This window comes from Camelus ferus, chromosome 27 (assembly GCF_009834535.1).
Source record: "Camelus ferus isolate YT-003-E chromosome 27, BCGSAC_Cfer_1.0, whole genome shotgun sequence".
NCBI lineage: Eukaryota > Metazoa > Chordata > Mammalia > Artiodactyla > Camelidae > Camelus > Camelus ferus.
The window spans coordinates 13,935,915-13,960,125 of NC_045722.1; the positions used below are offsets into that span (position 1 = coordinate 13,935,915).

Consider the following 24,211-nt stretch of genomic DNA (forward strand, 5'->3'; position numbering starts at 1 on the left):
CAACTAAAACAATGAGATACTATTCCTCACCTACAAAAATGGCCAAAATTCCAAGCACTGACAATACCAAATGCTACCAAGGATGTGGAACAACATGAACTCTCATTCATTGTTGGTAGGAATGTAAAATGGTGCCACCAATTTGGAAGACAGTTCGGCGATGTCTTATAAAATTAAACAGTCTCACTATACAATCCAGCTATCACACTCTTGGTATTTACCCAAAGGAATTGAACCCTTATGTCCACACAAGAACCTGCATATGGATGTTTATAGCAGCTATGTTCATAATTGCCAAGACTTGGAAGCAACCAAGATGTCCTTCAGTAGGTGAATGAATAATAAACGGTGGTAAATCCAGACAATGGAATATTATTCAGTGCTAAAAAGAAATGAGCTCTCGAGCCATGACAAGACATGGAGGAAACTTAAATGCATATTTCTTAGTGAAAGCAGCCGCCCTGAAAAGAATACACACTGTATAATTCCAACTACATAGCATTCTGAAAAGAGGCAAAACTCTGGAAACAGTAAAAAGATCAGTGGTTGCCAGGAGAGGGATGGATACAGCACAGAGGATTTTTAGGGCAGTGAAACGATGCTCTCTGTTAATGTAATGCTGCACACATTAGTCCAAACCCATGGAATGTACAACACAAAGAATGAACTCTGATAAACTATGGACCTTAGTTCATAGTGGTGTATCAATATTGGCTCATCAGTTGGTACAAATGAACCACACAATGCAAGATATTAATAATAGGGGAATCTAGAGTGGAAGGTGAGAGAGTTGGAACTCTACTTCCTGCTTAATTTTTAAATAAACCTAAACTGCTCAAAAATGTATTGTTAAAAAAAATACAAAGCAGGGTAATTTCAAGGAGATGAGAGAAGAGTCAAGGGCTGGTTCTGAGTCTTGTCTCCAAACCCCGCTTTACTCTCCCTTTATTCTCAACAAGAGTTGAGGACACAGCCAGATAAATGCTATTTAAAAGTGAGTCGTTCCACAATTATTAGCTGTCTAATGTGTGTCAGACACTAGTAAACAGCCTTTCCGTCCCCCTTTCCCCAAGTCTTAATCAGATGGAGATAATTTTGACCACGTCTTTACTGAACACTTTACTGAAACTCACCCATACAGAAAACCCAGTATTGGTTGGATTCCATTGTCAAATCCACCATAGCTCTGTTTCTAAGGAGGTGCTAGAAAGAAGGGTGCCACTCTCCCAAATACACCATTTTACTTAAGCAAGACCACAGCAATCAAATCTTGACCTTAGTCTTTAGACTTTAGGGTGACTAATTCAGTAATTAGAAAAATCTTCTCACCCAGACTTCTTCTCTCTTATTCTTCCCTTCATGCTCTCTCCCTAATCCCAGCCATCACACATGTAACCTCTGAGCCCAGCTCAGTACAATATGAATTATTTGACACATGCTGAAAAATTAAAATCTGAGCTTCAACTACAGACTAAGACTGGACAAGCAAAACCAATGTCTTCACTTCTACGGGCAATGTCTATATTCCATGTGATTTAAGAAAGGATCAGATACATCAAAGATTTAAAAAGAAAAAAGGACTTGACATAGAAAGTCCACTACCTTCCAGTCCCCAGGTGTACCATCACCCTCCATACAAATTTCTCTCTAACGGAGAAGATAATGCTTAATGCCTGTGTTGTATAAAAGGATGATTTTTAGCTGCTACACATATTTGTGCAATAAATCCACAAAGAAAAATATTTATAAGAAAGAGACATAAGAAAATCAAAAAGCAAGTCATGCTGATTTCACAGAAAACAGAAAGAAAGCTGTGAGATTTTCTCTGGCTCTTTAAAGGGTTACCAACTAGACAGAAACTCTACAATATCCCATTTGTAATGAAAAGGACTTTCCTTCATAAGCAAAGACTTCCTGCTAAGAGCTGAGAGAGCTTTAGTTTTATTTCTTTCAAGCAATGCTGTTTACTATCTTCAATCTCCAAATTTGTTCTTTGAAATAAACGTATTCTCTACACGTCACCAGTTTTGACTGCTTGATACGAAAGCGAGAAAGTAACGATCATTGCGATTCACTGATTATTTTTACATGATTTAAATTACTTGATGCAATTACCTACCCCCGACCTACTAACAAGTAGCAGAGAGAATTCTGCTTCCTCTTCCTTTGGATTGGTAAACGTCAATTGAAGGGTGCAGGTATTGTTGAAAAGTAAAACACACAAAAACCATGCCACAGGGAGAGGAAATCAAGTGTAGACAATCTACAAGCTTGATCAGCTTTTGCCTAATTAAGACTTCACGGAGGCCTAACCACCTGGTCCTGCGATCAGAAGACATGAATTGAAATGTCAGCCCTGTTCCTTCTTACTTGGGTGACTTTGGCCAATTTCCTTTTCTTCATGGGAAATGTAGCTTTCTTTGCATCTATTAAGTGAAAATATTAGCTTCCTTCACAGGGTTGTTGTGAGTAATAATTATAACACACATGAAAGTGTGTAGGCTTGACATATGGTAAACACTTGATCACTGTGGTTAATGAGAATGCTGCCATCTAATTGCCTACACTTTCATATTACAATTTTCTAATGTTTGTATTTGTGTTGTTGAAGGTTTTTTGTTGTCCCCCCAAACACACACACAAAATTAAAAACCACCTCTTTTAATATCTGCTGAAGTGGACCCCGATGGGACAGTTAGAGATGGATGTAATTTTAATACCCCTTGTATGGGTGGGTGCTGGACATGACGAGCTAATGGTGTAAGTCAGCGCTCACCTGAAGTTTCAGGTTGTGTGGGTCCTAATGCAGAAGTGTCTGAGGATGGCTCATCGGTTCTGTCTCCCGTGGCAGAATCCGAAACACCCTTCTGAAGTCTCTAAGGGACAATCTGTCCTCTTTCTGCTTGGAAAGGAAAAGTGGAAATTTGCTACTCGGGGGCTAAAGGCAAAAAGAGAAAAAAAAAAAAAAAAAAACAAATGGCAAACAGACTGCTGCAAATGTCCGTAGGGCCCTCTGGGTTCCTTCCATGGAAGGATAAGCTTTCACATTTTTTTTTGGCACTTTGAGGAGAAGTAATTAAACTTTGGCAACTTCCAAATCTCTCTGTTTCTCTTCTCTTCCAGATGGAGGGGACGGGAAGAGAGGGAAGGGGTCAGGCTCCCCTTCTGAGAGCTTTGATTCAATGCTTCTCTGTGAAAGCACCAGCTCCTTGTCCAGTAGGTCCTGTGCCAGCCTGATCCGCTTCTTAGGCAGAGTGCCCATCCTGGAAGCAAAATCGTTGGGCATGAGAAAGTAGGGGGCCAAGCAGAGAGGAAGCGTGCATCACTGCAATATTACACTGAGCCTTTCGCCAAGTGACCAGATTCCGGAGGCGGGGGGAAATGACAACACTAAGAGAAATCTTAAGTGGGTTTTATACACTTATTCTTAAGTTAGCTTCCAACTATTTCTTAAATAAGTTAATTAACATACAGAAGTGGGATGTTAAAATGTACATCAGATGTTGGGTCTCTTGGGGGGGGGCTGGGTTATGCTGTAACTTAGGAAACCTGTATTTGGAAGGAAATAATCACAAGAAATAAAAGAAATAACGTCTATAATGCAACGTGGAGAGATGGATGCCAGGGATGCTCAAGCACTGAGGAGCGAGACACCTTTCAGTTCTCAGAATCAGCTGAAACCAGCTCCGTCTGACGGAGACATGCCAGCAATTGCTGCACATTCACAATGGATGCTGATCTCTCCTGCATTCACCCTGCCACTGCTTTTGACTGAACTGTAATGGAACCCTTTGGCGCGGGGCTTCATATCCAATTGCTCAGCCAGTCCACACCCGGCAATGTGTCAGCAGCCAGGGTGGGAGGCCTGATTTAAGATGTGTCCCTGCTGTGAGTCAGGCCGCCATTGGTCCACGGCTGGAGAAGCAGAGATGCTAGAATTCCTCTTAGAAGGAACACTTTGATGTTGATGTCAAGAGACCAAAACCATGACTTCCAGTCTCCCTCCCCCTCAGGACCTTATTTCTTCTTCTTACTAATGCATTTAACTTCAGCATTCTCACTTTGAAACTCTGAAGACCTTTCTCCAGTCAAAGCCTGGTCTTTAAATAACTTCCCACCTTGTTGACAAAATAGAGGCTACCCATTCCAGTCAGCCTTGATGATGATTCCACAAACATTGCTAAGTGCATCCTTCATGCTTTCCCCAATAGCTGTGCATTCTCTCAACCCATTACAAATCTTTTCACGTGTAAGGAAGATATGAGCATTGACTGGGGTCCTGGCCAATAGAGGCCCTAAACCAACTGATGAAATCCCTGGGTTTGTTCTCCAATCAGTGCTGTATGTTCTGTGACTCTATGCCCATTCTTTGAAGTAAGGATGGATTTTCGTCTCTTAAAAATTTCAATTCAACGTTGTTTGGTGAACACAACAACACAGCAGCAATAGCTACCATTTATTGAGTACACACATCCACAATGTGCTAGACGTCACGCTAATGATCAAGTTGAATCCTCAGAATGATTCTATAAAGGAGTCATTTTTATAGCAACCCCACTCCCACTGTACCTCATGTGATGAATTAAGAATGTAAAGCTCAGGGTTACCACTGGTAAGTATGAGTTGGCAAGTTTCGTATTCAGAGCCAAATATTTATTTTTATATAGATTTAGAATTTAAAGCTCCTGCTAAGTAGCCATGCTACCATACAGAAGGAGAAAGGAGAGATGGAAAGGTTTTCTAAGTCCTAAGGCAAAGAGGTTGCTAATGTCTACTGATTCCATGGTATCAAGAAAAAAAGAGAATCAGAAAGCAAAAGGGAGGGAAGGGATAGGAAACAGCGGAGGAGAAGAAGGAAGAAAGGATGGAAGGAAGGAAGGAAAGAAAGAAAAGAAGAATATTAGTAACCTATAATGAAAAAGAATATGAAAACGAATATATGTGTGTATATGTATGACTGAACCATTATGCTCTGCACCACAAACTGACATAACATTGTAAACTGACCAGACTTCAATAAGAAAAAAAAATACAGTTAGCCATTGGTGCCTTAAATTAGCTGGAGATCACTTGTCAATTTTGAGTGGCAAGGTGATCTAGTGGAAAGAGTTTGTGTCGAAGCTAAGAGGCCTGTGCTCTGGCTCCAATCCATTTATTAACCAGCTGTGTAATTTTCAGCACATGACTTACCCTGCTTATTTCTATTTCTTCATCTATTGAATGGGATAATAACGATAATCTGCCTAAATCACCCCAAAATAAAATGAGACGGTAAACGCAGGGGGCTTGGAGAAATTAAAACTGCTATTAAGTGGAGTATGTTATTACTGATGATTCTGCATAAAACACAAGTTAAAATGCCCCTGTTTCTTTCCTTTTGTTCCCATAACACCCCATTCATGCCTTCTTCTTAATTGGCCTGGCAAAAATTTTCTATCTTTCCAGAGACAGAAATCATCTTAATCATGTTTATTCCAAAAAAAAAAAAAAAAGTCATCATTCATTTGTTCTTTTGTTGAATTAATTAACCCACTTGTGCCCAACTAAAGCATGACTGGTGCTTAACTTTACAGCCAAATTTTGGTCCCATGTACTTCATGCTTTCAGTGCCTGAATTCTCATTTAGGAAATGCAAATGTAAAGAAATGCAAATGAACTGTATTATTCACATAAGTGATGCACAATGGGAAAGGTAAATATACCAAAAACAAAAGCAAATAGTGTATTGCCCAGCTATCTACACAATATCTGGCTTAAGGATTTGATAGCCCTGAGCTGAGTGCTGGCTGTCTGTGGAAGAATCTGTTGATTCTTAATCAAATTTGCGTAAACTCTCCTTTAACCAAATGACTGTCAGGGATCAGACCTGGTCCATATATTTATTATCTCCTTTGACAGTGGTCCTTCCTGCTGGGCTGTTTGCTCCGTGGGTCTGTCTGAAGGTTAACTCAAATAAGCAGATGGGAAAAAATGGTTTCAATTACCAGCAATCCTAGGGCATTTTAATATCCAGTAGAGTTTCACTAAAGGAGAAGTCTACAGAAATTACAAATGAAGTCAAGCAGGCTCTGGACCCTTGGAGAGTGTCAGAGCTTGCAGGGAATAATGTTAGACTTCCTCTTCTGCCCTGATTAAATTAGCATCAGCTTTCTCTGCCCTACTACAGGAGTGTCCAGAACATTTAAGATGTAAAATTTCTTGGGACTTTGCCACTGAAAGGGTAAGGCAACATAATTTGTCTCTCTTTCACGCTCTCTCATTATGATACAGCTTCGTGATAAAAGCAGATTCAGGAGTTACTTGAGGGGTGAAGGTGAAGGTAGGAGAAGCAGTGCTCCCCACCAAGGCTCTTTCGGACTCAGCTTCATGTCCTAGGAACCAATTCCCAGGCTGCAGGCATCTCTCCCAATCTATCCATCTAAGGTGCCTTCAGTAGGAAAAGTAAAAGCAAACAGAGTGACAGATAAAATCCACTCCAGTACTGTTGGGGGTGACATTCCCCAGAGCTCTGTCTAGGAGGTTTGTACAGAGAGGTCTTGGCAGATAGGTTTTCACGTGGCAGTAAGCAGAAAACCACATCATTAGCCCTTTATAAGATCTTGTAGAATCTTTTGGGTACTTCACGAGGTCCATTTTGGTACAGTGAACATACGCCACATGTATGGGTGTATTTGTATTTCTGGAAGGCTTCATTTATGTACAAAGCTTAGTAAACAGTGGACAAATTCAACTCTGATACCTGAAAGAAGCAGCGGTATCAGTTTAGAGTAATCACTTTTCCATGTTAAGTGCTCACAGTTCCAGCAGTGATACATGACATGCTTTCAAAACCCCTCACCCACTTGTTAACTTCCTCTGAGCCCACTTCAGTTTTTTGGTGTCCTCTAAAGATGCGGCCCAGAACTAAACACAGACCTGCTCAGATCAGTATTAACTGGAGATTAGCAATCACTTTCTACTACTATAGGAGTAATTCAAAGTTCATTCTAACAAAGATGGTAGATCAAGTGCACCACCATTTTGGGACTCAAAATATGGCCATTTAAAATAGCTTATTATAATTCAGATGGTATTTTTTAAGTTTTACTTTCAGCATGGGATTTATACTGCGAGACCTCTTCTCATATATATCTAGCAAACCCTAGAACACTGTCAGCCAAGCTGCTATTAGCCAATTGGATCCTATTGTTTGTCACCACTATTCCAAATGAGTATTGGATTAGGGCTTATGGCTATCAAAATGGGAACCTACTGGGGAAAAAGATACTTGGATATTGGGTAATGGAGGTAATTACTGGCAATCATAGTGACTGATAGCTTACTCCATCATCCTGGTACATGATGACATCACTACTTACTGGCACTCACCAGAGGGAACACCGATTTGCCAAGTCATTATACTTACATCCACTTATCCAGTCACTCATCCATCTTCCATCTCATTCTGCAAAGGAGTTAAGGTACTTAGAAGGATGCATAATGTGCGTAAATACCAAACATAAAAATAAAGAGCCAACACAATGTCATTTAGCATAGGAGATTGAGACCAGGAAGAAAAACCATAAATACAGAGGCAATCTGAACCTACACAGTTAAAATGTTTAACTGAACATTTGCCCCTGGGTTTCATGACACTAAATAAAAATGGGAACATCTTTAGTTACACCATTCGCATAGCCTTTAAGGAGAAAATACACCCAATTATTAGGGGAAGAACATATGACTGTAGAATTCTCTGCGTGGCAGATGAAACAACATAAGGCGAATAAATCTCCCTTTGTAATTCTGGCTCAGAAACTAAGCAAAACTCAGCTCAGTGCGAAACCAATCTCTATCTCCTCCATGTGATTACCCTAAAATCAGTCATTCTCTTTTTCGTATAGTAGTTAGTCATTAATCAGCACCTCTCAAGAATCATTCTGAGTCACAGACTCTTAGCACTGAAAGAGACATTAAAGTTAATCTATTTCAACCTCCCATTCAAAGCTAGAACTACTGCTTGAAAGCATTAAATTAGCAAGAAGTCCACTCCATTTCAAGGCAGCCTGCTCCGTTTTCACACTTCCCATTAATACCAAATTCATCCTTACATTGACTTTCAACAATAGACTGCCGTTTAACTGCCAAAAGAGCAACAAAATCTAAGTCGAATTTTTATATTTAAATACCGTTAACATGTTTAAATAAGTTATCCCAATACAATATCCTTAGACTAGATGCTGCCATGTTTTAAACAGACTCATTGTTAATGAGAACAGTCAGAACATTATTCCAAACAGTGGAAATAAAAACTGTAAAAAAAAAAAAAACAAAAACAAACTTATCACTGGCTCTGGTAGAAGTTATTGAGGATGCTACTTCTGCCTTAGATGAAATATTGATCATTCTCACTCATTGACATGAACAGCGATGCACAGTCACCTTGCTCTGCATTTCCCATGAGCTAGTCACGGTGGCATCTGTGTCAATGTTAATACTTTTTGTACTTGGATCAAACAGGCAAGGTAGGACAGGCCATGCCCTGCATGATGGAAAAGGCTACTTGAATCTACAAGGTTGATCCCCGTAACTCCTGAGATTTGTACTCTGGGCATTTGGAGTTCTTGAGTCCAAAGCATCTTACAGGAACCATTCATTGTTCTTGTTACAGTGGTAATAGCATTGGTCCAGTGCATTTGATCCAGAGTTTTAAATGCTTCTGCAAAGATGCTCTCTCACCAAGTGATCACCACCATGATACAACAACAGCAAGGTCAAGAAGATCTCACAACACAGTTGACAGTAGTGACAATCACTGAGAAAGGAAGCTCTGGAACGTGAGCTTTCCCTGATGGGTCCATCTCTCACAAGCAAGAGAACGACCAAAACAGGGACCAGAGAGACTGAATATACAAACAGACCATGGCCAGACCATATATGACAATAGGACTCTGATCCACGTAAGAAGCCCAGAAAACCAAACTGCAGCCTTTGCAACAATCAGCCAGAATGGTCAGGACTGGGTCAACGATGACCAGCTTCCCAGTCGTTGCCCCTCTCTCTCATCCAACTCTGGACAAAATAGAGGAAAACAAATATATTCCTCTCAAACCAATCACATAAGGGCTGTCTATCCACTTTCCCCCAAGCCAACAACCTCCAACCCGAAGCTTTCCCCTTTTCTCACTACCTGATTGCCACTGACTCTGCCAAACACGAGTGATGGCGCCTGGTTCCCCTGCTACGGCAATCTCTGAATAAAGAGCCTCTCTGTTCCCATGTGGATACCCCTCACTTACTTCCACAAAATACAAGTACTGCAAGAGTCCGGTTTAAGTGTCACGTTGGTTTCTATCAGCATACTACATTTAAGAAGCATAGGCTTAGGAATTTAACAGCTTGATGGCACGTAAGTCTTACACTTCCAATGACACAACATTTCCAGGAGTGCACCCTGCACCACTCAACCTCTACGCCTTTGCTTATGCTGTTTTGTTTTGTTTTGTTTTTTTCTTCCTAGAAAGCAGTCACCCAGTTTCTGCCTATAAAAGTAGCCCATTTCCCCAAGCCTCAGCTGACACCGCCTGCTCCGTGAAGCCTTCTTGGACGTCCCCTTTCACGTAGTCAAATGTCATACCTTCCTCCCCTGAACAAGGAGAGTATGCCCCTCTGTGTGGGACTCTGATGACATCCACCTCCCCGTGCAGTTGTTTTAGTACAAGTGCTGTGGCCCCTCCAGAGGAGGCGCAGAGCGTGGAGGCAGGGGCCAACACAGAGCTGTCCAGCTGGGTGTGAATCCCTTCCTTTCTATGTGACTTTTGATGAACAGTTGAACCTCTCTGTACCTCGGTTTCCTCATCGGTTGGAAAAAAGAGAAAAATAATACCTGCTCATAAGGCAGGTGGTTAGGGGGAAGTAAGACCATGCCATAGCATGCTCAGTGAAGTGGTGTTAGGGCACAGAGCAAAGGGTGAGTCTGACTGGGTTCATATCCCAGCTCTCTCCACTTCCCCTGTGTGACTGTGGACATGTTACCTAACTGCTCTCTGCTCAGACTTCCTTATCCGAAGAGGTAGATGAAAAAAACAGCAACCACCTTAAAGGTTCACAGTGACAGTTAATCTAGCACATGCAAACATAAGAGCACCCAGTGAGCTTTAACAAGGATTATGATGTATTACGAGGCCAAGGCCAAGCCAGGTTTCGAGTTCATGGCAAGCACTTCAATAACCTTCCTCATCACAATTCACAGTCACGCGTGCTTACTGTATGACTGGGAAAGTCGCCCTGCCTGGGTAACTTAGAAGGGCAGGGTTAGGAGAGAAAAAGAGAAGCCAAGCGAAAGAGATTTAATAGCCCTTCTCCGTCTCCTTTCTGATTGAATTTTGTCAAGCGTCATCTCTCCGATGAGAATGTTCTTGCCCATGAAGCTGGACTCCAATCCATTGGTTCTATTTGGCGCATGGGAGCGTGCTGACAGGCAGCATGCCTGTGTGTCCAAGTAGACACCGAGCATCACAGAAGCCCTTTCCATGGGGATGGCAGCGGAGTGTGGTGCGTGGCTTGCTGTTCTTAATCACCTCCTTTCCGCTCCACCCTCACAGCCATCCTAGAACTTCTGAGCTTCTATTTCCCACCAGTGTTCTGCATTTACCAAGCATTCCTTTCAATCTACCCTGAAAGCAATTCGTGGATTTCACACCTAGTCTCTGGTCTTTGTGAAACTTATGTAGCCGAGTGATAAAAGAGTAAGTCTTCTGATGGAAACGTGCTCTTAGGAAATCAGTTCCTGGATTCCTTGAACCTTTTTTCTCTTATCATCTGATTATTTTATGTCTAAAAGAAGTGAGGTGTGTATTTTCAGACCTGAAATCTATTGGTTTTGCCTTCACTCCTATTTTATTCTTAGACTTAGCCCCTTCTCCCCTACCTTCCAGTTCCATCATACTCCAGCTTGCTTTCAGTCTCAAAACTTTAGGACATTAGCATAAATAAAATTTCTAGTTCTGGTCTCCAAAGTGATTTTTTTTCTTTAGAGAAAATAGTAGCCTATCTTGTTTACATTCCCCGACTGCCAACACCATGGTTATCACTTTCAAAACATTGTGGCAAATTTTAAACTTCAGGAATCACAAAAGTCTAGGGTTTGAAAGATCCTATAGAGAGTAAATCTGTTTTCTGACTCTGGCATGTTTACACACATCTAGAGTTGGAGGATAACTGGAAATCACACAGTTCAGTCTTCTGGTTTTTCAGATAAGGAATCCGAGACTCAAAGAGGGGACCTGGGACACTACACAATGGCAGGTAAACAACAGTTCTCAAAAATGGGTGGTTTTGACCCACAAAGGGACAACTGGCAAGGTCTGGAGACATTTACAGGTTGTGACAACTACCGTCTGTTACTGGCATCTAGTGGTAAAGGCCAAGGATGCACAGGACAGCCCCCTCAACAAAGAAATACCCAGCCCAAAATGTCAGTAGTGACGAGGCTGAGAACTCTGGGCTAGAGAGAGCATCCTTGCTTCAGTAATCTATTTAATGTCTATGGCCAGCAAATACCCTTAGTCATTGCATAGGAGCCTCACAATCCAAATTAAACGTCTATCCCCTGCCCCTGAAGAAGAGACATCTACTGGCTTCCATTTCACCACTTTCCCTGGTCATCTTTTTAATGTTTTCTGACTGAGAGTACGAATGGCCTTGTTTCTGTGCCAATGTGGAGCCAGTGAGGAAGTATCAGTAGCAGGGAGATTTGCGGGGGCAGGGAAATTTTATTTCTAGGTTATACTTTGGGGTTGATCACGAGCAGCTGTACTCAGCCCATTCGTGGGTGACTGAGGAGAGCCCGAGGAGTGTTAGGGCACAAAAATTGATTTGTTATGGTAACTGGCAGTGATTTTCACTGATAAATGAGACTTCAGATGAATGATAAAATGATGATCCAATTTGGAAGTCAACCTGATGGTTGTTTCAATGGCCTCTTTCAGGATATCATTTCACAAGAGCTAAAAAATAAATTGACAAACAAACTCATGAATTCCTTTCTACAACAATATATCTGAGTGAGAAAATATAAGGAATGTTGCCACTAGATCTTGCCATTAGCTGATCTGGAGGGGAATAAGTAAGCAAGAACCTATCAAAATCATGAGATGCCAGAATTTAAGAAAAAAAATTAATAAATGTGGCCATTCTATGCTGAGCTGATCATTTATTCAGCTTAAATGTGTTCCACATATGGTTAAATTAAAAAGCCGAAGTGGAAATACAACTTCTCACACTGACCGTGAGCAAGGGGTCAAGGCCAAGCCAGGATTTAATTTGGTAAATGATACTGTGTAATATCAAGTTCCATAATGCTTTTTAAAAAACATTTTGACCTAGAAATTCCCCTTTGGAAGTCTAAACTATTAGTTGAAAATAATGAGGTAAATGAGTGGTAAATGAGCAAAAGTTTATAAATTAGGATCTTCCTAGAGTTGCATAAAACAGCCAAAAGTTGGAGAAGCAACCTAAATGTCTAACCATTTTAAGTAAATAGTAGTGCAATAAATGTAATGTTGGAGGAAAAAAATGCAATTGCTAGAAGCATGAGGTCTTCAAACAAATGTGGGAAATTCTTACAATACAATGTTAATTTATAATAAATAATTCACAAATATACACGTATATCCATTTGATAACAAGCCTGTAAATGTGTGCATATGATCAAAGTCTAAAAATAAACATCAAAATGACAAAAGCAGTGGTAGACACAGACATAGGGTCATACGTTTACGAGCCATGCTGCTTTTCTTATTTTGTTCCCCTAAACTTTTCTATAACATGATTAGGGGGGAAAAGTACATATGTATAGTTAAACTTGATCCAGGACCTTTTCTTCAGTCAAAGTAATACCCAACATATAGATCTGCATTAGGAAGTCAGTAGCCGTAAGGAAACCTGTAATGAGAATTTGGGAGTATATGGAAGAATAAGCATTAGAATTTAAACTAAGCTGCAATGAGGATCGGGTCAGTTGTGTTGAACAGGAATGAGTGCGTGTTAGAAAGTCCCTCATAAGGTTAACGCAGCAATTTCACATTCTCTTCCGTTTAAAGGTCTGATCACAAAAATCAAGAGTTTCATGGAGGGAACTGGCTATAGAGTTTAATCGTCAAGCCAGACCCTGTTTCTGTAGTTTCTTCTGTGGTATCCAAGCTGGTAGTTCGTTTCCTTGCCTTTGCTTTACTGCCTGATGCCTTTGATCATCTTCCCCTCCCACACATGCCCATAACATGATTTCCCTTCTCACAGTTCCTACCCTGAATCCGGTCCAGGAACCAGGGAGTCATTGGAGATGCTTCCCACTTCCTCACCCCTCCCTACCTCATTCAGTCCATCATCATCTCCAGTCAATTCCATCTCCCGAATATCTCCTGAATTTGTCTCTCCTGTTTGTTTCTAGGACGGGAGCCCTCCTTCCAGCCATGGACAATAGCCTGACTAGTCTCCCTGTCCCCAGCTCCCTTCAGCCCACAACCGTTAAGACACAGATACAATCCCATTCATTCTCTTCTTAAATCATATTGATGGACAACTATTACCTTTGAAAGTAAACGCCATCTTCCTTAGGGTAGCTCAAAAGGCTCTTTTTACCTGACCACTGCATACTTCTACTACAATTCTCCCTTAAGTGCCTGAAAATTGAGTCATCATCCTGAATGAAACACATTTTTCTCAGTGCAATTAGACTGAGTTGGAGAAAGCGGAAATACCGGCTTTCTCATTCTAAGCATTATGGTCATTTTAATATAATCTAATATCATATTCACATTTTTAGCAGTCATGGTTCACGTTTTAATTATATTACATTAGCAGTAAGTACAATCCCTGAATATTTTTTATAAACCTTCTCTTACTAGAGTGATTTCTTTTTGTTTCAGCAAAATGCAGGACTTCCCAATTATCCATATTAAGTTCCTCTCCTGATATTTTGCCCAGGATTCTGTTTTCCCAAGATCATTTTAGACACAAACGTTGCCATGTAATGTGATAACTGCTTGGCCCAGATTTGTGACACCTGAAAATTTCATCATGAGACAACCTGGTATAATTGAGGAACACAGGATTTAGTGCATTTTAACTCTAATGAGAACACAGTTTAAATTCTAATCCACCACTGACAAGTTATCATTTGGAACACCACTTATAAGTTTTCTTCATCTTGATTTTCATGTCAGTAGGTTGAGTCTAATAACAGATAAAGAAGATGACAGGAGGAGGAGGGTGGTGACAATAAATATTAGTACTTTGTGCCTACTAAGAGCCTTATATACAAATATGTTGACAAAGGTACACTCATTAGCCCCTTTTTTCTGATGAGTACACTAAAGGTTATAAAGAATAAATTAATTTACCCCAAGTACAGTTAATATACGATGGGTTTAGAAATGCTAAAGGCAATGCGACTGGAATTATCTTCTTCCTTCTTCCTGTCTGAGCCATCCGTGGCTAAACAGATGATTGTTTACTTCACCGGTCCTCTACTGATGGGAACTTCCTTCAGTGCTGCAGCTACAGAGCCAGGCCAACCAGCCTCACGCCCCGACTTTCTGGCTTCTCCCAGCATTTCTGCACAGGGGGCCAGACAGCTCAACTCTCCAGGGACACACTTTGACTAATGGGAAACAGGAAGGGGAGCTGTGTGCAGCAGGCAGATAAGCCTCCCCTTCTTCCTTCTCTGCAACGCTGCTGGGAAATGGTTCCGCACAGAGCCTGGCCAGACACACCTCACGGAGCTGAGCAAACCTACCTGCCTGCTTTGACCCGCCCAGAAATGCAACCCTCTGCATTACCTTCCACCTCATCCCTGACTCACTTTTCCTCGTCTCTCACTTTCATTTTCTCTCACACTTGGTCTATGGTGGTTTGCCGGCTCATCTGAGATAACATAGTTTATGAAAGTGTTTTATAATTTATGAGCCACTGCACAAAGGGAAGGTACTATATATTGCTGTGATTTTTTGGTTGCTTTCAGAAACATTTGAGGGGTGGGTAGAAATTCATTTCATAAAATAATCAAGATTGCCCTTATTTCCATTTCATCATTCATTATCAGTCTAAAAAGGATTGCTGAGACATTGTTGGTCTTGTCTTTTGGTCCTTCTGATTTGACATTTGCCTTCCGGGAGGTGTAGTTAAGTGTGAGCTCCATAGAAACCCCTGCAGTATATTCCAGTGTGCTCCTAAGGAGGGCATGCTGGAGCAGGATACTGGACTTGAACGCTCCAGCATATCCAGACTCAGCATAAATAATGCACACTCTCCGTATGGAATTCCATGGTCAGGTTTAGAAATATGAAATGAGACAAAAGCAGCATTAAAGGAAACTAGGATGAAAGAAAAATCAGGAACTCCCTGCCCCTAACCTACTTTCAAACAATTACCTTCTACCTTGTCAGAGAAGTTACCTTCCCCAATTTTCCAAAAAAAAAAAGTCATTTGTGAATAATTCATATTCAACTCAGCCAACATTTAAGGAAGGCCTAAATTATCTCCCTCTGTGTCCTCTTACAGCACCCAGTTGGTTTTATATTACTCTCTGTTGTTCTTGCTTACTTAATTAACTTCCTTTCTGGCTGGACTATCAACTCCGGGAGAGTAGGAAGCTGTCAATTCCACTCTGTCATATTCTTGGCACCTAACATACTGTCTGGACTTTTTAAAAATGTTTATTGAATGATGAATGAAAGGAATAATGAATGAAGAATAAAGATGAATTGCCCATATATCTGGCCTTTGCTAGGTGTTTTCAGTTATATATATATATCCCCAAGTCACCAACTTCAGCTTAAAACAAAGTAGAAACCTAATCAGTACTGAGACAGGAAGGAAGGGGGCAGGGCACAGCCATTAAAAGAATGACACAGCAATTAGCACCAAGATGGTGGAAGATTCAACACCAGTAGACCTTGAGCTTCACTGTAATATATTAGCATGCTCAATGACACTCCCACAGGCGCCGGGACAGTTTTAAGGCTGACCATAAAAGGTCAAAAAGTGGGTGATGTCCCAATTCCTGGGAATCACAGCCCCTTCCCCAAAGTGGTTGGAATAAGCCTCCCACTCATTAGCACATGAAGTTACGGAGCCCATAAAAACCAACCCACACCTCGTGGCTTCTCTCGTGCCTTTTGAGGTGGCCCGCATTCTGCCTATGGACTGTGTATCTCCTAGACCTCCTGGTCTCTCTGGCCTGCTGAGACGGCCTGCACTCTGTCTACGGAGTGCACATCTCTCTGAATAAATCTACTTTTACTCAACTATGGCTCGCTCTTGAATTCTTTCCTGTGCAAAGCCAAGGACCCTGACTTGATGGGGCGCATCCCAGGGACTCACCCGAGACCTGGGACATGGCCCTCCTCTCACACCCCATATTTTGCCTGTATCAGTATATGTTAACTAATTGATGAAACAATTATAAACGTATACAAAAATATCTAATGCCTACCTTCTAACAACAGGGTTCAAAGTATTGTAAAACGTTCTCATTTGCATTCAGGAAATGCAGGCATGGAAAGAGAATTACTGCTTAGTTTTAAAAATAGAAATCTCTGAGGCTGCTCCATTGGAGTAAAGACATGGCAGAGAATACTGAAAAACTGGCTGGAGGGATGGAACCCCCACCTGTCCCTCCTAGTCAAGGAGGGTATTGGGGCCTGGGGTCCACTCCATTCATAGAGAGAGAACTGGATAACCCTGGATAACTCTTCCATAAACTGAACCCTGCCTTTCTCAGCATGTTTGCAAGGAAACGTTACTCCAAGGAACTCAGTCAAGCACCAAGAACCAAAGAAATGCATCTCAAAAAAAAAAAAAAACACCTAAATTAAACCAACCCTTTCTTTGGTTTTATATCTACTCCCTCAGGGTATCTGGCTTATTGCATCTGCATTAATCACGTGGGGAGAGTAAGATTTACAGAGATAAACTATCTTTTCTTTCTTCTTGGTCCTTTGAAGCCGAATTATTTTTAATGGATTAGAGGTCACTGGAGGCTCATTGGATTATCCCATGTGCCAGATTCTGTCCTTATTTTTGAAACAATGAAACATTTTCCACAATGGGCATTTAAAATTCACAGCTCCCAGGGCTTTAGAAATCCCAGGAAAGGCCCCTGCTGGCAACCTTATTAGCATCTCTGCCTCTTGATTTTTATTTAATTCCTTTTACTATTCTATCATAATGGTGGTAGACATTATGGAATGGAGGGCTCCAGAAAGAAGACAATAGTTCACTACATTATTAAGCCTGAGTTGATAAATGGCTCATAATGTGCTTTGAGATCATATACAAAGAGGTTAAAAAACAAAAGCAAAAACAGAACACTAAGGCAACACTTGTCCAATTACAGTTAATAAAGAAAAGAAAGGGGATTGCCATGAACGATTCAAATAGAGGTTCATACTCAAATGACAGATTATCACCCAGATTTCATAATTGTCTCCACAAAGGAATGGAGTGGCATTCCAATGGCAAGGCGGGCATTTGGAAAATGGAACTCTTTTTTAAGCCCCAGAATAGGGCAGGATGTTAGAGAATAGAGGTATGGGGCGGGGGGTCGGGGGGGAGGGACCATCAACCTGTCTAGCATTAAAATGTTAGCACCAACGAAAGGCCTCATATCGGGGATTATGTTCACCTTTTCAATCACATTCACATATAGCATCTCATTGTAGCTCACAAAAACCCTGCAAACAATGTCCTTGCCCTAACAGAAGTTAGAGCTCTCCAACTTCCCTTTCTTCACCCCTAAGCCTTTCTCACCTCCCCACAGCCCAAGGATGCTCTAGATCAGTGCTTTCCTGGGAACACGGATCGCCTGGGGACCTTATTAAAATGCAGATCCTGAAGCAGCAGGTGGAGCCTGAGACCCTGCATTACGGACAGGTCCCCGGTGAAGCTGAGGCCGCTACACCCCTGTTTAAATGATCACCTGTGAGAAGCAGCATCTTGAAAGGATTAGTGTCCTGTGTCATCACAGAAGATTTAGACTGAAGCTACTCTGATACACACTTAATGAGATGCATCATTGTTCCTGTGCTAATTGATAAGTAGGCAGAAATAGTTTGCGATTTACAGACACCATTTGATTTTCACAAAAGTCAAGTCAAGCACTTCTAGATCTGATTTAAAAGCAGACACTGGAAAACTGTGGTGGGCCCTCTAGAGATTTTGGATTCAATAAACTGAAGCATGAGCTCTTCACCTTTTAGGGGGGGTTCCCCACTCTTTTAAAAATATCTTAAAAACTGGAGACATTCTCCCTAGAAAAATGTACACATAGGCACAAACAATTATATAATTATTTCGGTTCCTATACACTTGTTCTACAGGCAATTTAAGAAACTTTTACCTGGTGGTGTCCCTAGAACTGGAAAAACAAACAAAAATAAAAACATTCTTAAACTCTCACTGGAATATTAGACAGTTGTTAAATACAACTTCTCTGGAAGAACTAAGCCAGTTACCTTAAAAAGCAGATGAAATACACACACCCATACAAACACACACACACACACACACACACACACACAAACCCCCACCCGCCCCCCAAAAAATTTGAGACTTTATAACAAAAGCCATGGAAGAGTCTCCATAGCCCAGAATGAATCAGGGGAAAGCGAACAAAAACAGAAACTAGAAAACCCAGTTTCAAAACCATCTTGCCTTTTACCTCTGCCTCATCTCTCAGTGACTGAGAATCTGACGCTCCAGGGGTGCGTCATATAATGCAGAGTCCTGGGCCACACCCCAGAACAAACGAAGACATGGTTCAGAAATCTGCATCCTGTAAGATCCCTAGGTAATTCTTATGCACACCTAAGTTTTGAGAAATACCATTCCTCAGATTACATTAATGAAATTAACATGCCTCCCAACTCCCATTCAAAGCTCAGAAAGAGTTATATCCCATTACGAGGCTGCCGGAGAACGGGGAAAAGATTTCCAAGAGAATAGTGATCCAAAATATACTCCTGAGCTGTGCTCATGATTATAGAATAGGCTTTTTTTTTTTTTCTAATTGAAGTACAGCCTGTTACAATGTGTCAATTTCTGGTGTCCAGTACAATGTCCCAGTCATGCATATACATATGTATATTCATTTTTATATAGAATAGGCTTTTAAACTCGGCAATTGTGGAGGAATTTAAATCTGTTTCCTGTCCTCCCCTCCCCTCCTCACTCCTTCCTTAGTCTTCTTCCCCTAGAAGCAGGCTCACAAATCCCCCCTTTATTTGACACTCACTGTATATAGTTTGGCTACTATCTAGATTAGACTGCATACAAAGTTTGATAGAATAAATGGTAGATTATATATTCCCTAGAATAGAGGGAATTCTAGCCAGTACATACAGATGTTGTTTTGATATAGCTAAATCTATAAATACAGATGTATGGATACCAGCCTCACAAAACCAAAAAAATCTATGGTTCTGAAACCCAGCTTTATACTAAAGTTAATAAAAATCACAGATACCTAATCTCCAACCCCAAAGGTTCTAATTAAGAAGATCTGAATAAGACAATTACAGATAAAAGTTGGAATCTAAGCCTCTTGATTTAAAATTGAAAAAAAGAAAACCACCATTAAAAATTACTATATATCATCAATTATAATACGAATGATTAACATGTATTCAGTGTTTATTATGAAATAATAATAAATGTTTTACAGACAGTCGCTCATTCCATCTTAACGGCATCTCCAGTAGAAACTGTGAGGAACACCACTTTTACAATGAAAACTCCTAGAGGTCAGGTAACTGTCTCAAGGTCATGACTGCAGAGCTCTCCCTCGAACTCTGTGTCTGACACAGACACCCACACTAAACAGCAAGCTATACTTCCTGCATGAATCTAAGGAGAACCACTGGTCTGTGTGTATGTTTGTGCACAGCTGTGCGATACACACACATAAATGTGCATGTGGTAGAGAGAAAGAATGTGTGTGTGTACCCTGGAAGAAGGAAAATGCTGCAGCTTGGGACACTTGGGGAAGAGAGGTATCCTCGAATAAAGACTGGTCAAGTCCAAAGAGCTGTGTGAGGACAGCAGCTCTCTAATGGGACGTCAGTCACCACACATATGTGACACTCATTCTATACTAAAGAAGGCATTGCATATAAAAAGAAAAAAAAAATGAGGAGATTGTAAAAGGTCTTACATGTCCTCAAGAGGAGGTGAATTTTCTGAGCCATAATGAAGGGTTATAGGCAGTACTGTGACTTAAATAGGTTTGGGTTACTGAAAGATCCCTCCAATGGTGGTAGAGAGGATGGATTTCTGCAGGGTCTACAATACAAGAGAAGCAGTTTGCAGGCAGGGAATATAAACACCCAGTTGAGTCACTCTTCAAACCTCAGCTGAGCCACCCATCTTCTGTCCTTCCTCTGCCTAAGACTCTGCAAACGGCCCACGAGTCAGCAGCGCTGCCAAGGAGCCTGTCAACAGCCTGCTTGGGTGGGCGCCTCACAGCATTGTCCTGAGCTGCAAGTGGCCCACAGGGCCCAGTCACATGCCTTTGAACTTGCAAACGCACCATGCACGTGACTCTAGGTCACAGCCACTCAGTGTGAAGCACACAGCTGTCCACACAGACTGGAAGATGCTAAAAAAAAAAAAAAAATGAGTCCCCAAAGGATGCATCACTCGGTTTTGGCTTTTCCCTTCAACAGCCTTAACAGCTTTGGGCGAGTCCCTAATAGGTAAAGTCAGTCTCTCAGTGGGTGGGACTTCTACATTAAATACAAATTATGGATCTAAGCCTATAACCTAGCAATGGAAACTATATCTCAGAGAAACAAAAGCAAGAGAATTTTTTTTTTAATTAGCCAACTAGAGACTGGAAAAAAGAAGAGAAACTATCATATTAATAATAATTATTTGAAGGTAATAGCATATATTCTTTAATGCAGTTCCAACATAAATGTCACTGTAAGAAATGATATTTCATTTCCGTACTAACAAATCAGGCACTTAGCGTGCTGGGGGAGAAATGATTGGAACTACTTTAAAGCCGTGTTAACCAGAGAAACTGCAAAAATATTTATATTCTTATGAAGGAAGGAAGGAATGTCCCTCGTGGGTGTATTTAAATGTCCTCCATCTTTTGGATAAATGGTAATGCTAAACAAAAAATGGAAAGATGACCTTAGAATAATAACCTCAGGACCCAACTGGGACTCAGCCTCTCAATGTACAAAAATCATCTGCAATATGTTCAGAATGGAAATTTCTATACTGCTTTAGAGCCCATTGACTTCTTTATATACCTCAAACAAAAATCACCAAGACACCCAACTCGGAACTGGCTTCCTTCCCCCAGGGTGGACCCCTCCTATGTAAAATTACTCACCATCCTTTTGCTTACTGTCTGTAATTCTGTTCAGTTCCTCAACAGTGTTTGTAAGGACAGAAAGACAAAGGGAAGGAGAAAACCAGTCCATTCGGGGAGGTGTTTCATATAGAAAATGGGATTTTGAAGGCAAAATCAGGTCTGGCACTGTTAGGGCTTTTTCTAGCCAGTTCCTTCTCCATTCTTTCCTATAGAGACCCCACGCAAAGGCCATGTGGGAAATTGCACAGGGAAAATGCCAGGCTGGTATCTGAAAGCTACCCCACTGGGCAGCCTCTTTCATCGTTTGCCATTTCCAACAGCCACTAGGTACATGGCACAGAAGATGGAGAGTTGGTGAGGGCCTGGACCTATGAGCCATTTAGTTTTCAAACTAAATCCCCTAAGGACTTTGAGTGTCCAGTTGATTCATTGTGAGCGGCACTGATACTTATGCGGCTAGAAGCTGTTCGCTGAATTGGCGCTTGGAGAAACAAAGGCAATGAAAGCCACCAATCCAGTAAATCTGGGAAGCATGCACGGAGTTGTATTCTAAACAAGTGACTGGCCCATTTCCATCAAGAAGCATACAGCCAGAAAAGCACAAGTCTAAATCCAGAAGGTCTGAGAGTCCCAACAGTCCAGGCTTATTTTTTTCCCAATCCTATGGGTTCTGAATGTCAAGAGAGTGAACAGATTCCTGGATCATATATACATAGTATGTATGTATTTTCTTTTGGCCATTACAAAAATGTTGTGCAGGAGGAAGGAGAGGAATCCTTATAAGTATCTGCATTTGATATATGAAACATACACGTTCATAGAGGTCGGCAGCTGACAGAACTGCTGGTGAGTAACAGAGTGAGGTCTTTGGATGCCCAATTCCAAGCCTCTCCAACAAGCTCACTCTTCTTCTTATTCTGCATTAGATTCATGTGGATAAGTAAGGATTAATTCAGTTGCATAGTTTATTAATTCAGTAATAAAAACAATTCTTTTAAGCTACTGTTTTGACTAATAGGCTATTTAACAGAATTAATAGGTCAGAATGGATGGTTCAGTAGCCCTGTGTCAAAATACCTCTTTGACCAAGTGGGAAGTTCGATATTCATCACCTGTCACTCCCTGGACTTCCTTTGAGAGCTGACAGATTTCTACAAGCACCAGATTGTGTAGATGCCAAGTGTTTCCTGGCTGTTCCAGGAGAGTATCAAAGCCAACACAATGAGCTTCAATGCTGGTGAGGTCCAGATAGTCTTGGGGTTGAATAGAAGTCACCAAGGAGTAGGCTGTCAGCTTGCCTAACAAATGTAAGAGTCTATTACCCCAGCACTGTCACCATGTCCCTTATTTATGCTCCTCTAGCCAGAGAGTGGGAAAAGCCTGCTGGAACAGCTATCCAGCTGCTCACACAGTTAATATAGCTGTAGAGAGAATATGATTTATAAGAGCCCTTCCCCTCGACATTAGAACATGACTCTCAGGCACACTCATCTTGGGGAGACCCACGTCATCCACACACTTCTGTTTGCTCTGGTGACAGTAGGATAACAGAGAGCTGAGGAAGATAAAGCACAGAAGACAGAGAAACGCAACACACACACCTCTTGGCAATATCTATGCACCGATCTATGCCCTTTATGATGCATAGGGGACTGGTCCACTTGTAAAAGGAAAGAAAATGTTCTCATGTTTAAAACAGCCAGGCAGAGGTTCCATAAAAGTTGGGCGTGCATGTCTGGGGGAGGCTCCCTGCCACTTGCTAATGAGGGCAGAAACCAAACCAGCAGGCATGCACAAATTACTTCCAGGATCAACACAGATCGTGCTGCCAGTGAAGACAGTCATTGAACTAGTCCTTCTGCAAGATCAGGGAGCTACCTGGAGACTTTCTCCTCTTTCAGATTAGAAGGCAGGAATAAGGGGCATGTGATAGCTCCCCATTCCAGTGTGTTACTGCTGGACAGAAAGCACGGGTATCCCGCAGCCTCACATACCTGGTAGGGGCCCTGGTTGCAGCCGCAGTAGCTGCTCTCCATCGTGTAGCTTCTGGACACGCCCATCTCTCTCCACACCACCACCCGGGCTGTGGAGGCTCGAGACTTCTCCACCAGGAAGCTGCAGCTGCTCATCGTGAATGCCGGCGCCAGCTTATCAAGGATTTTGGGAAGAGTCTACAATAAAAAAAAAAAAAATCAAATTATGATATGATATGCAGGTGATTGCAGTTAAAAATAAATTCTCAATATTTATTCATCATCTCAATATACCAAACACTTAATACTGCTACTACAAATCTTGTATCAGTCCTAAGTAATGATAAAAATCATTTTAAAGATGAGAAGATGGAGGCTTAGAAAAGTTAGAAGAAATAGCTTAAGTCCAACCACAAAGGGGCTGGAATGGGATCCAAATGCCAATGTGGCCAGCTCCAAAGACTATGCTCTCTCCACTCCATCTTTCTGCATCTCGGTGGACCGAGGTTGCAGCACACATTCAGCTTCACACATTGCTGGGGTGAGACCCAAGGAAAGCCACAGACTTCACAGGGACCTGAACTTTGGAAAGTGACTCCACCCAGCCTCGCTGTTTTCTAGCTGGATTTCACTGATCTCAGACACACAGGCCGTTGATGATTCTCAAGCAGGATCACATATAAAGTTCACGTGTTTCCTGAGAGAGTGTAATTGCCAGAATGAACTTTTCAGCTCATCCTCTGATCCATAAATCTCAAGCTGGACCAATTATAAAGCTTCTAAAAATCCATACTCCCTGGATTCACATATACCATCCTTTCCTAGGGTAGAAAAGCTTTATGTGGACCACTTGATCTCCACTTAGAAGGCATGA

The 24,211-nt window shown here is 41.4% G+C and overlaps 1 protein-coding gene across 8 annotated transcripts in view; it reads right to left on the minus strand.

Moving 5' to 3' along the window:
* The window catches only part of AGBL1 (ATP/GTP binding protein like 1), a 702,585-nt gene that overhangs the window by 334,664 nt on the left and 343,710 nt on the right, over positions 1–24,211 (minus strand). For all 8 annotated transcript variants that reach the window (XR_004315706.1, XR_004315705.1, XM_032469254.1 and 5 more), the window contains exon 21: positions 23,359–23,535. Coding sequence is in view for 6 of the 8 variants with exons in the window: in XM_032469254.1 (XP_032325145.1) it covers positions 23,359–23,535 (177 nt within the window). In the remaining 2 variants the exon portion in view is untranslated. The remainder of the gene's footprint in view (positions 1–23,358; positions 23,536–24,211) is intronic.